Source organism: Phytophthora infestans, genomic scaffold, assembly GCF_000142945.1.
Source record: "Phytophthora infestans T30-4 supercont1.31 genomic scaffold, whole genome shotgun sequence".
Lineage (NCBI taxonomy): Eukaryota > Oomycota > Peronosporomycetes > Peronosporales > Peronosporaceae > Phytophthora > Phytophthora infestans.
This window is the reverse complement of record NW_003303728.1, coordinates 1125036-1137443: the sequence shown is the minus strand read 5'-3', so window position 1 is coordinate 1137443 and position 12408 is coordinate 1125036. Positions and strand designations below refer to the sequence as shown.

The following is a 12408-nucleotide window of genomic DNA, read 5'->3' as shown; positions in this document are numbered from 1 at the left end:
ATGGCTCCACACATAGTTGAGCCGCCTTGTAATATGTACATTTGGCGAGATGGCTTTGGTAGTTTCGCACTCTACCGATTATCGGCTTTGGCGGGGTAGTGGTCACCTCATTCTGGAACGCAGCCCTGCAAAACTTGCATTCGCGATAGCTATAACCTCCTTTTGCTGTCCCCAATTCAGGAAGCCGTTTAAAATGCTTGCTTTCTTGTCTCTCAGGACGTCCTCCAGCGTCTCCCATACTGAAAAGTGTATGCTCAAGGGTGTAACCTTGTGAACACACAGCTGGTGCTTGGCCCCCCGTTGGTCGTAGCGGCGGACTTGCTACTCCTGCTGCTTAGCCTCTCGTCGGACGTGGCCGATTACGAGTTACTACCGCTCCGGTTTTCGTCGGACACGCACTAGCTGTTGCTGCTGCTTGGTCTCCTGCCAGACGTTGCCGCTTACGAGCTGCTGATACTCCGGTTTCGGTCGGTAGGGGACCGGCACTAGCTGCTGCTGCTCAGGCCTCTGTCGACACACACGAGCTGCTGCTGATCCCGTCTCGGTTGGTCGTGGACGGGCACTAGCTGCTGCTGCTCAGATGTCCGTCGGCCGTAGCTGCAGACTTGCTGTATCTTTTCCTTGGTCTTCTGTTGAGCGTGGCCGTTGACGAGCTGCTGCTGCTCCGGCCTTGGTCGGTCGGGGGCGGGCGCTAGCTGCTGCTGCTGAAGTCTCCGTCGGACGCGCACGAGCTGCTACTTCTTGGCCTCCCGTCGCGGGCTTGCTGGCTTGTGGGCAGAATCTAGTCTGGGCAGCCATGGCCCGGCCATGGCCTAAGGGCCGAATCCCCTTGGCAGAACTAGGTTTAGGCCAGTTTTTGGCAGGCCGGTTAAGTCCCTACTGCCAACACTGTGTGTGCGATTGTTGGGGAGGTGGGAAGCGCGTTTGGTGTGGAGATAGACGACGGTGAGCAAGTGTGGAAGGCGAAGGAAGTCATCGCAGACAAGCTGTGTTCGAAGTGCTCGACCCTCGGGTCAGCGTTTCCGTGTGCAGCGCAGTCGTGGATTCCAACGCAAAAGGGAGAGTGAGATTCGGTCTTACTCTTCCTACTCATCCTTTCCTTACTGTCTTCCACGTGGAGGTCTCACAGCCTCACGTTCCCCGCTCCATACGTACCACGCTCCAGCCACAAACCTCCGGCAGTATTAATAGCAGCTGCTCGTCGTTCCCTCGTCCAGAGTGATCCCGCGCAACGCATCATCTTCCAACAAGCTGAAGTACACGGGGCGACCTGACAAACTGCAGCTCTAACTGGCGAAGACGGCGGGCGGCGTGTGGCTGTCGAGCCTCACTGAAGATGTGAAGAAGGTAAAGAAGAGTTTGAAGACTGCTCTCATCGATGCGCTAACGCAAAAAGACAAGTATCTGCAGGGAGAGTCCGGCCTCACGAAAGTGTTGGTGGGGATGCTGCCGCCATCCACCGACGAAAGTCGCGTGCTGGTCGTGGTTCCGGATCTGTCGACGACGGCTCCGACTGTCTCCCAAAACGGTATTTTCGGCCACTGCAGTGATCCACTCTTCTCGCAATTCTCCACTGTTGATCAAGTCGGTGTTCATCTACTATGCCATGTGAAAATTGATCAAATAGCAGAAACGGGTGTTGTTTCTCACTGCAGAACCACCAATTTATTTCGACGGCAAAACAATGTGGGATGTAACTCAGTTACCATATTCACGCAATCGACAGTTCTGGTCGTCCGATCTGTGATGTCTAGTGGATTCCGTGGACCCCATTAGAATTCGTGGGTTCCCTTTTCTTAATTGCTCAGTTCTTCTCGCCAGCACACCACGACAGGATTGTATTGGAGAATTTAAGAAGCTGGCTCCCACTCCAGTTGTACTGTACATGCCATTGTGGACAGAAGAAGAATTCAGTGCACTTGCTCGATTGTATCCAAGTGCACAAAATGAATGGGAGCATCGATTTAAGGGCACGGGTGGTGTGCCTCGCCTGGTGTTGCAAGACATTGAAACTGACCCGCAAGTGTTGCGCTACAAGTGCAAGACGTTGGTGTCCATTAACTCGGAGATCAATTCGAGGACCAAGATCGCTCAGACTCTGATTCCCATCCACAGTCAAGCACCATATCGACAGTACGATGTTGTTTATGCGTCAGAATTGGCAATGCAAGTGATTTCTCGAACTAAGTTGGTGTTGAACCGCCGCAACATGGAAACCTTCTTAGCTCGTGCAATGGAAATCCGCTAGCCCAATCGCTGTGCAGATACATCTTCGAGCGTGGGCATTTCGAGTATCGGGGGCTGATTCTGGTGCTCGGACGCAAAAGCAAAAGCATAGACGCAAGCAAGGCCGCGAAGATACTGGAGATGGACCAACAATTATAATCCCATCGTCACCGCAGCATTCTCAAATAGTGGAGCGGGTGGAAGTCGGTCAACATGCAAATCAGCTCTGACATCAAAGTTTACTGCTATTGATGCATGGATGCCGCAGTTCGGAGGATTCCAGATGACTGTGAGAAAAACGCATGGCATTAAGGGTCCAAATGGCAATCGAGTCTTCTTATTGCTTCCACCACTCTACTACAAAACTTTTACCAAGAAGGCACCTCAAAACATCGAGCAGTTTGCAATTCTTGTTCCGTATCCCGGACAGGTGTAATCAGGGATGCCGAATATTGCATTTTTATCTACTGCTAATCAAAGCAGAAAATAAATAATTGGGTTAGAGAGCTGACTAGACCAAAATAGATTATTGAACCTTCTCAGCTCAAAAAATAGATTATTGGTGCAGCAAAATTGGTACACAGCGAGGGCACCAGTATCAAAGAATGTATGGCCAATTAAACACCGCCCAATAGATTATTGGTGCTACAACGGGAGCAAAATAAATAATTGATCTTCCTCTCCAGAAAGTCTCCAATAGATAATTGGTGCTTTCTTATTGCAATAATTGCAGCACCAATTTATTTTTCGGCATCCCTGGGTGTAATGAATAAATGTTTCAACGCTACATTGACATCGGCTTCTCTTTCATGGCATGACTTCATGAGCAATTCTTCAGCACAAAATAATGTTAATGCTGATAAATATAACATAAGTAATTCTTTGGATTACTGTAAAATCTAAATTTTACAGTCTGTAAAGCATGGCAACACCGACATATCGCGTGTCACCAGTGGCCTCCCTTTGTTCCAGAATCCGGCGGCTCATGGAAATTTGGTAAAGCTCTTCTGCGCGTTGCTTTCACCTTCATACCCGTGGAGAAAAACGAGAAGGCGCAGGACGTCAATATGTTGTTGGCTGGTGCGGAGCCGCACTTTCGTCGTGGTCAGGTGCACCACGCTGCGTTTGGCGGCTCTAATTCTCACGTCGGGAAGGCGCTAGCAAAAAAGCATTCAATATTTTTGCTGGCATCATTATGTGAAACGCATTTTTCCGCTTAAGTACGACAGAAACATTCTTCCTCCCTTCTTAATTATTCCAGATTCTAGACAGCTCCAGGAAAGATGGTGAAAATTACCCTGGTGTGTGCGATTGTTGGGGAGGTGGGAAGCGCGTTTGGTGTGGAGATAGACGACGGTGAGCAAGTGTGGAAGGCGAAGGAAGTCATCGCAGACAAGCTGAAGTACACGGGGCGACCTGACAAACTCCAGCTCTTCCTGGCGAAGACGGCGGGCGGCGCGTGGCTGGAAGGGGTTGGAGCGGCAGGTGTGATACTCGATAATGCTGGAGCACCGGTTTCACGTGACGAAAATGGAGCCCCACAAGGCTTCAAGAAGATGGATCCGTTGCTGTGGATAAACAATGGCAATCATTTCGGAAAGAATTTTCGACCGGCTGAGGGCAATGTTCACGTGCTTGTCGTGGTTCCGGATCAGCAGTTGGTTTCTGCTACTGCGGCCATTTCGGTCAAGAAGAGAAAGCTAGCTGAAATTAGTGACTTGATCACTCCATCTTCTTTCGCAAAATGTAAGGGAAGTGGCAGTTGGGTGAAATGGTTGAAGAAACTTAATGGTCAGATTGAGTGTCATCGCGTTGAACGTTCTGACGACGAAACCCCGATTCCGGTTGTGCTCTTGAACAAGACGTTTGCAAAATTTGAGGAAAACTGCAAGGTGATCAAGTTTAGTCAGAACGACTGTGAGTTTGTGAGCAAGTTGTGCCATGGCTTGTCCACTCCTTACAACAGCGAAGCAACATTTGCAGAGAAAGCGCGGCAATTGCTAACAGCCTACCTGCTCGGTGACGATCCAGTCTCGACGATTACACCGGCAATCGTTAATGGCTCAGTTTCAGACGGTTCCTATCGTTTTGGAGAGACGCTGCTACTCAATTTGGAATGTAAGCTCCAAAAAGGAGACGGTGGTGGAGATCCGACAATGCAGAACGTTGCATACTACATTAAGAACTTGCCATTCGTGATCGACCGTCAATTTCCATGTCTCTTGGTGGATATATGCGGACCGTCCATGAGTGTGTTTGGAATCGTAAACACGAGCGACGAAGACGCGATTTGCGAGCCTTTAGTCATGAGCTTCCCGCTACTTTTTTTTGACAACGAGTGGTTGATGGTATCGTTGGCACGTATGTGCGCTTCCTTGAAGGCTGCTGTCCAGGAGCTGACGAATTCGTGCTACGAGCTCAGCGCTAGTCGTCACCACGATGCGTTTGGTCTGCGTTTAACAACTCTCGATCGACTAAGATTCCCATATAAAGATTCTGTCGAACGCAACGGCACGGACATCTCATTTCAGTATTTGGAAGTGGTTCAGCGGTTTGTTTTCAGGGCCAATCACGCTGGAGTTAACGTTATCATCAAGTTCGCCAAGCGGTACGGGAGGGAAGTCCATGATTATTGTTGGAGCGCTGGTTTTGCTCCCAAACTGCTGTTCTGCGAACGTTTACCTAATGGTTGGATATTCGTCGTTATGGAGCAACTTCCATTGTGTCCCCTTCGTCAGGCCAATGGCATGATAGTTCGTGATCAACTGCTGAAGATCGAAAACGCTCTACAAGATGGATCTTTCGTCCATGGTGATCTTCGGGAGCATAACGTGATGTGGGATACCAGTAAGAATCGAGTCGTATTGATCGATTTCGATTGGTCGGGAAGGGATGGTGTCGATACGTATCCACCATTTATGAATGCTGAAATTGCATGGCCACCAGGAGCAGTGTGTGGCGAGCCGCTTCAAGTCGCGCATGATGCGTATTGGATTGCTTCAATAGCTGCCCGATTGAAGTAAGGCAAAACTTTATTGTGCTTTGCAAATGGAATGTCCATCCGTTTATAGCCCAAATCGAGCATGGTCGGAGCATAAAACCACGCGTACAAGATAAGAAGGGAAGAGGTAGGCATCGATTTGTTTTATCTGTGATCGAATTACCATTTCAAAACAGCAAAAATGGTCGATTTACAGGATATCGATGGTGGTTGATCGATCCCGAGCGGTCGATTTGGCTATGTAGCTCAATTTATCAGCCAGCCTAGCAAGATCGATTTGTACTTTTAATGACCTCGATTAAATAAAACGACCTCTATTTATTATACAGACAACGACGGTGAAAGCCGCCATACCTTTGAAACACGCCCAAATCCGTACATGGTTTTCCCACTAATAAAACATATTCAGCCAATCCGTATGCCGTATTCGGGCGGATTTGTACAATCAACCCAGGATGTGTTGATTCCTGTATCGGTTTTGTACATTTAGATATCGTTTTTGTACTTTGTGCTCAGACTTTGAGCAGAAACAGCCACTTTCAACCAATCAAACAACTGGGCGGGTATTCATGTCACGCGTCATAGTTTTATTTTATATGAAGGATAGTGTTCAGACACCGGGCGGATTTCACCGTCGTTGTCTGTAAATCGAGCATCAGACTAAGGAAAAGGACAAAATCATTGAAATGCACAATAAATTTATCGATTTAAGTCGCGTATTCAATGCCTTTTACTCCTAAGATAAGCCACAACTACTAGCATAAAATTAGTAATTCTCTGGATTACTGTAAAATCTAAATTTTACAGCCTGTAAAGCATGGCAACGACGACATATCGCGTGTCACCAGTGGACCGTGTTAAATACGAACATAAATCATCCCGGCGGCTCGAGGAAATATGGTGAAGCTCTTCTGCACGTTGCTTTCACTTTCATATCCCGTTGGAGAAAAACGAGAAGGCGCAGGATGTCAATACGTTGTTAGTTGGTGCGGAGCCGCACTTCCGTCGTACCACGCTGTGTCCAGTGGCTCCAATTCTCACGTGGGGAAAGCGCTAGCAAAAAAGCATTTAATATTATTGCTGGCATCATTCACTGAAAGTCTATGTCGGTTTCGCTTAACTACGACATAGATTTTCTGCGTAAAGCTCTTTTTGTGATGTCACAGAAGGGGGGGGTAATTTTGCACCCGTTCTCTGGATTTTACCCAGCGTCCTGTGATAATCCAGCGATTTCGCTTACCCTGTCATAACAGGTTTGAATCGTTTGAGTGCTCATCTAAAGGAGTTTTCAAAATTAGCCTCCTTATCCCAAATAATATTATGCCCGTAGGCTGACCCATCCACCAAAGATGCAGAAAAAATACCTTGCTAAACTCGTACGATGATTCTGTATTGTAACCTGCCAGAAAATATTTATTCAAGCCTACTAGTCGTGACTGGTCCTCTGCTGTCAAAACCCGTTTGGACCTCAATCAGACTTACTAACGGTACAAGTCATCAAACGACTGTGAAGCTTGGTCAGTAGCTTGATCGTCAAACGACGGTACAGCTTGGTCAGAAGTTTGATCGTCACTTTCCATTAAATGATCATTACACTCCATGGAGTCATCAAAAGACGGTGAAGCTTGGTCAAAAGTTTGATCGTCAAACGACGGTGAAACTTGGCCAGGACCTCGAATCGGTAATGGAACAGCTTGACCAAGCGTTTGTATTGGCGGTGGAGCTTGACCAAGACCTGGGATCGGTGGCGGAGATTGGTTGTTGTGATCTTGCAATCTAGCCGAGTGACTGCGATCCCAGTTTGCCACGTCTTTGTCTACAGTCCATGTTCCAAGCGGGTCCTTGCCCATACCAAAATTTATCGGACCGGATGACCTCATCGGACCTGTGTATTGTACACAGTTTATATCAGATAGGTACGAGGTTTCGGGGAGGACTTGCCTGATGTGAAATGACGCAAAAGGCCAAAGAGTGACCAAACAGACTGTTTCATAGACGGTAGGAAATGGCCTAAAACGCCCTTTGGGTTGAGAAAATCACTATTTTGTTTTTCTTTGGCATGAGAGTCACGTGCTCATGAGCGAAGACGTCACAGACGCCCTGCGTCTTCTTCTCCTCTCCCTCCGCGACCGAGCCCGGCCGGATGAGGGCGGTGTGGCGACATCTCCATCACCACCACCGGGTGCAGCAACACCATCACTCCTCGAAGAGGATACAGGGTTCTCGCAAGACACTCGGCTGAAAGCCAAGAGGTTCTTGACCTTCACACAGTGAGCTAGGTGTCACTTCACCTACATCTCCTGGGCCACGCCCATGATGCCTCGACTCGCAGTCGACCGCGACCCTCGGATCACGCAGCGGTAGGTCATCGACCAGATTGGTACCACTCAGTGGATTACGCCCCACTCCGCGCTCGCCCTCACCAGGACCCAGCAGTTAGTCATTGACCTGACCTGCACCGCTCAGCGGATAAAGTGCCGCACCACGTACGCCCTCAGGGCAAACAGCAACCTCGTTGCTAACAATTTCGGACATACCAATGTCCAGCACTACGACCGCCTCGACCTCGTGCTCGCGCCAAAAGCGCTTCTGCTTCCTAGCAGAGGTGGGTTCATGACTCACCAAAGCTCCACTAGGAGCAGGGTGCGACGCACCAAGCGTTTTCGACTTCCAGTCGATCCATGGCTCATGGCGTTCCAGCCATGCCATGCCAAGGATGAGGTCATACCTCGCACCCAGGTCTAAGACCAAACCGCGTTCCACGCTATCGAAGTTCTCAAACTTTACGCCAAGGTCGACAGAGACCCTTCGACACAGTTACCAGTGTTCCCGTCGCGAGACGGACAGAGATCGTATCTCTCGTTGGCACTTCCAGTGCCTCAGCATACAGCTGACTCCCTTCCAGGGTGGAGCGACGGGCGTAGTTGCCCGAGGCTTCCGAGTCAATCAAGACTCTCCATGGCTTTGCAAAGCCCTTCACGCTCGCTTGAACGACCAGCAAGCCCGGCTTGCACACACTCTTCTCGTAAGAGAGCTCAGCTCTCTTCGGGGCTGAGCCCCGTTGCCCTCTACCTCTTCGAGGCACAACAGAACTCAGTTCTTCCCCAGTAGGCAGCCCCGCGCCTACTGGGAATTGCCGTTTCCCGGCGATGACCCGGAGGGTTGGCTCGCCGGAGCCCCGCGCTTCTTGCGCAGAGGGCAATATGCCCTCAAGTGCTTAGTGCTATTGCACACAAAGCATCGGCGGATGCCGGCACGCTGCTCCGCAGCAGGAAGCTTCGCTTCTTTATCTTCAGCATAGCTGAGGTCCATCGGCTCTGGACCGCTCAAAGAGCTTGCGCTTCTAGCGCTCCAACCAGGTCGAGCCGACCTGAAGTTGTGCTCGGCATTAAATGCCACATCCACCGCCTCTTCAAAAGAGTTAGGGTGTACACGGAACACTTCCGTTCGAGCTGCGCTCACACGAAGTCCCTCCATGAACACGGTGACGCTGACCAGTTCCGGAAGAGGGTCCGCCGCCATTCCGGCGATAAGCGTTCTCAACTCTTGGACATAGTCCAATAAATCCTTCTTACCCTGGCGGGTAGCAAGGAACTTCGACCAAATACGGTACGCCTGATTAGGCGGCGCGAACACGCGCGAAAGCTGTTGCTTCAGCTGATCCCAAGTGGGAATTGCAGCGTCAACAGACGTGCCGCACGTTAGTGCCCATTCGCGAGCGCGACCTCCAAGCCTGGAGATAGCCAGCGCCACACGCTGATGCTCAGACTGGAGCAGGGCCGATCCCATGACCGTCTCGACCTCACGGGTCCAGAGAAGGAGATCCTCTCCATCCTTCCCCTCGAAGGTTCTTACGCTCACCATGAGCGGTTTCAGTCTCATAGACTCTTCACGCGTCATCGACGCCGTATCTTCTCCTGGACATGCTCCAAGAGCGCGTTCTCGTAGCGGGAGAGCGATTCCAGCCTGGCAGTGACCGCCGCTGGACCTTGCGATGCAAGATGAGCCACGCCCTCCGGGCCAAGCAAGGACATAAGCTTAATAAGCGCGTCCTGCTACGCCGGGGGCAAATTCGCGAACACGGGGTGTTCCATCCTCGCAGAGGATATAGTCAACCGACTCAGGAGCGGGATTGTCTACAAGTGCTACCAAGTGCAGCGGGGCTGCCGTAGCTTTAGCGTCAGAGGAAGACGTTCGACTCAAAGAGTCACTAATATAAAGTTCCTTATCCAAAGGACACTTACAGCCCAAGACCAGGGCTCAAAGCTAATACCTTAACTTTTATGCTTCAAAACCAGAAGTGTTTTATTTACTATTATTGCGGCCAAGCCGCCTAGGGGTAAATGTATCTCTTTAACTATCTAGCATAGTTAAACCTAATCAAATGCATAACGTGTGACTTTCAGCCAACGTACTGAGAGACCTTGTTAACTCTCCAACTTAAGTACTGAGAGTTTGTTAACTCTCCGGGTACTTTGTACCCCTGTGTGTTCCACACCGCGTAACCCCGTTACATGCTTGATCAATAGCAGCGTCCGTCCGGTCTGGAACGCCGTCCAACGACTCAAGGTTGCAAGCGCTGGTGGAAGCGTCGGTCGAGCGAGTACTCCGGAAGCTGACGGTGTCTCGCGAATCTAGCGCTGAAATGCCACGCTCACGAGTGAAGGGGCCAGAAGCACGCTACACGCCTGGGTCAGCCCGACTGGAACGTAATGAGTTGGAACGGCCTCCGAGCGCTCATCGAACTGAGTACCAGAGACCTCCGATTCCTAGCGCCCCGACGCCTGTGAAGACCTCAATGTCAGTGGGGATGCCCTTGGGACCAGTTCCCGCGTTTGGATGTGTACCGCCGAAGGAGATTAGTCCTTACGAGAACGGGATGCTAGGCGGAACGCCCACGACGGGAGCACTTTGTACCAGTCGATGACCCAGCAGACTACCGAGTGGGGCCAGAGTGGAGCGCTACCCGCTTGGTCCGCAGCTCCCGTAACACCGACGCCCGAGTATCCGATTCTGCCTACGCTAGGAATGCCTCTAGCGGCCGGAGGCGCCTCGCCGTCGTATGTGAGAAACAAAGACCTTGGAGGGAGCGTCGGGTCTCGAGGTGCTGAGTATCGATGCTAGGGCGTTCCAAACCGCGCAGATTACCCTCGTCGAGCCGTTCCCTACGTTGGTATCCTGCATCAGTTGAGGAACGCCGTAAATGTATCGCTCCATTTTACTCTGAGACGGCTACGAACGAGAGAGCGGCTGCATTCTGGCGTTCCTTTGAGAGGGGCACCTATGGGATGGACAGCTTGATGCGATTGATGGCGTTCGAGCAGTGGCTCAGGGGTAAGGTGGGTCAGGGGTGGTGGTATAGCTCGAGGATCGACAGTTTCGAGACCCCTTCGAGTGAAGTTCCATAACCGATTCATCTGCCAAACACCTGCAAAACGCTGAAACCGCCTCAAGAACGCCCAGCGAAGTCGTAGTGAGTCGGCTGAAGAGTGGATTGACCGTATCTCGACCATGTGCGAGGCCCTGAACTACCATGATCCTTGCATGAGGTACGAGTTCTTCCTGGACGGCCTGCAAAACACTCAGATGATGGCGGTGTTGAATGGCAATATGGTCGCGACGATCAGGAAGGCCTGTGACCGGCTAATCTACAAGAACCTGCACATGCCGGGCGAGGAGGAGGACGAGTTCGTGGACGACGGAACGCCTGTGACCCGCGCAAGCAACGCGAACTCGACGTAGTTGCAGAGGTTACAACAGTTACAGCTAATGGACCAGTCCATCTAGAAACGGCTACAGGGTGCTGGGGTGCAGCAAGGATACTTCAGTGCGGTGGCTCCTCCCGTTCCTCCTGTTCAAGGCGCTACGACTCCGGTTTGGAACGCCTCGTCGACTCCGAACGCTTCGACGCCTTGGAGCGCCCCGTCGAACGTTGGCCCGCTGAGGATCCGACTCGGCCCGGACACCCGTATGATGGAAGGAGAAGTTGTATGAGGTCGGTGTGGACGAGTGGGGTGCCGTCGCGAAACCTGCCCGAGAGGACAAGGGCAATGCAACAGGTGCAACGAGCCGGGTCACTTTTCCACCGTGTGCAATTGGCCACACCCCAAGGACCGTATCGGAACGGAGAACGCCGTCGTATGGAGTGCTTTCTCTGTGGCGAGAAGAGCCACCCGGTGGCAAGGTGCCCTAGCCTGGACCGACTGCGTAGTCGGACGCAGAACGCGACCACTGGGAACGCCACCGCGTCATCCGGAACGCCTCAACAATAAAGGAGGCAGGCGAGAGGGGAAGAAAGTGTCGTTCCTTCCTCTTGCCTAAAGGCGACACACCGAGAGATGAGGGTCCACCTCGCCAAACTACAAGAGGGTCCGAGAGGACTCTCGGGGGAAGTGTAACGGATGTGAGAGGTGCTTGAGGCGTTCCAGCGTCAAGTGCGAAGACTGAGCTGTGGAACTGAAAACGAACGAAGCGAGCAACCTAACGGAACGGCGGGCTCCTAACTGGAAATGAACGAAGCGAGCAATCTAACGGAACGAGTGGGCTCCGAACTGAAAACGAGCAAAGTGAGCAGCCTAACGGAACGGGTGGACTCCATACTGGGAACGAATGAAGCGAGCAGCCCAACGGAACGGGTAAGCTCCAAACTGGGAACTAGAGGAGAGGGCAGTCCAACGCAACGGACCGGCTTTCAACAAGACTAGGGAATGAACGGCTCTCTGAATGAGCCCGAGGGAAGAGAGGAAGGCGCAGAAAAGGCAACGGAATGCTTGGCCGCAACGCGAGAACGAGGGGATGGAACAGCCGAACGTTCTGAACGAGAAGGATACGACGAGACTGGAGCAGCGGAACGTTTCGTGACGTCTGAGATCAACGAGAATGCCTTGGAAACGATGACTGAAGACGCCGCGAGCGCAAGGGCACATCCAGTTTCGGTGATAATAGGGGTGGATAGTGCGACTACCACTCAGGAGATCGAAATACTAAGGAGAAGGATTCTACAGGACGCTACGACCGCCTGTTCACCGACGAGGATCTGGATATGCTCGAGCACGGTGAAGGTCACAGAGCAAGGGATGAACCTGAGGAGTACGAAAAGGAACTTGAGGAGCGATTGTACACCGTGGATGAACAAGGCGTTCTGCTGCGAGCGATACGAAACGCCGAAGAACAAGGTGCGC

The 12408-nt window shown here is 51.5% G+C and overlaps 1 protein-coding gene and 1 pseudogene across 1 annotated transcript; both read left to right on the top strand.

Moving 5' to 3' along the window:
• Positions 1-932: 932 nt before the first annotated feature.
• On the top strand, positions 933-2650 carry PITG_22967 (annotated as a pseudogene; the record flags this gene model as incomplete).
• Positions 2651-3509: 859 nt separating this feature from the next.
• Positions 3510-5249, top strand: PITG_12619 (Crinkler (CRN) family protein; the record flags this gene model as incomplete). The annotated part of the gene is made up of 1 exon (XM_002899335.1): positions 3510-5249. The coding sequence occupies one exon, from the start codon at positions 3510-3512 to the stop codon at positions 5247-5249; it is 1740 nt and encodes a 579-aa protein (XP_002899381.1).
• Between the last annotated feature and the right edge of the window lie 7159 nt (positions 5250-12408).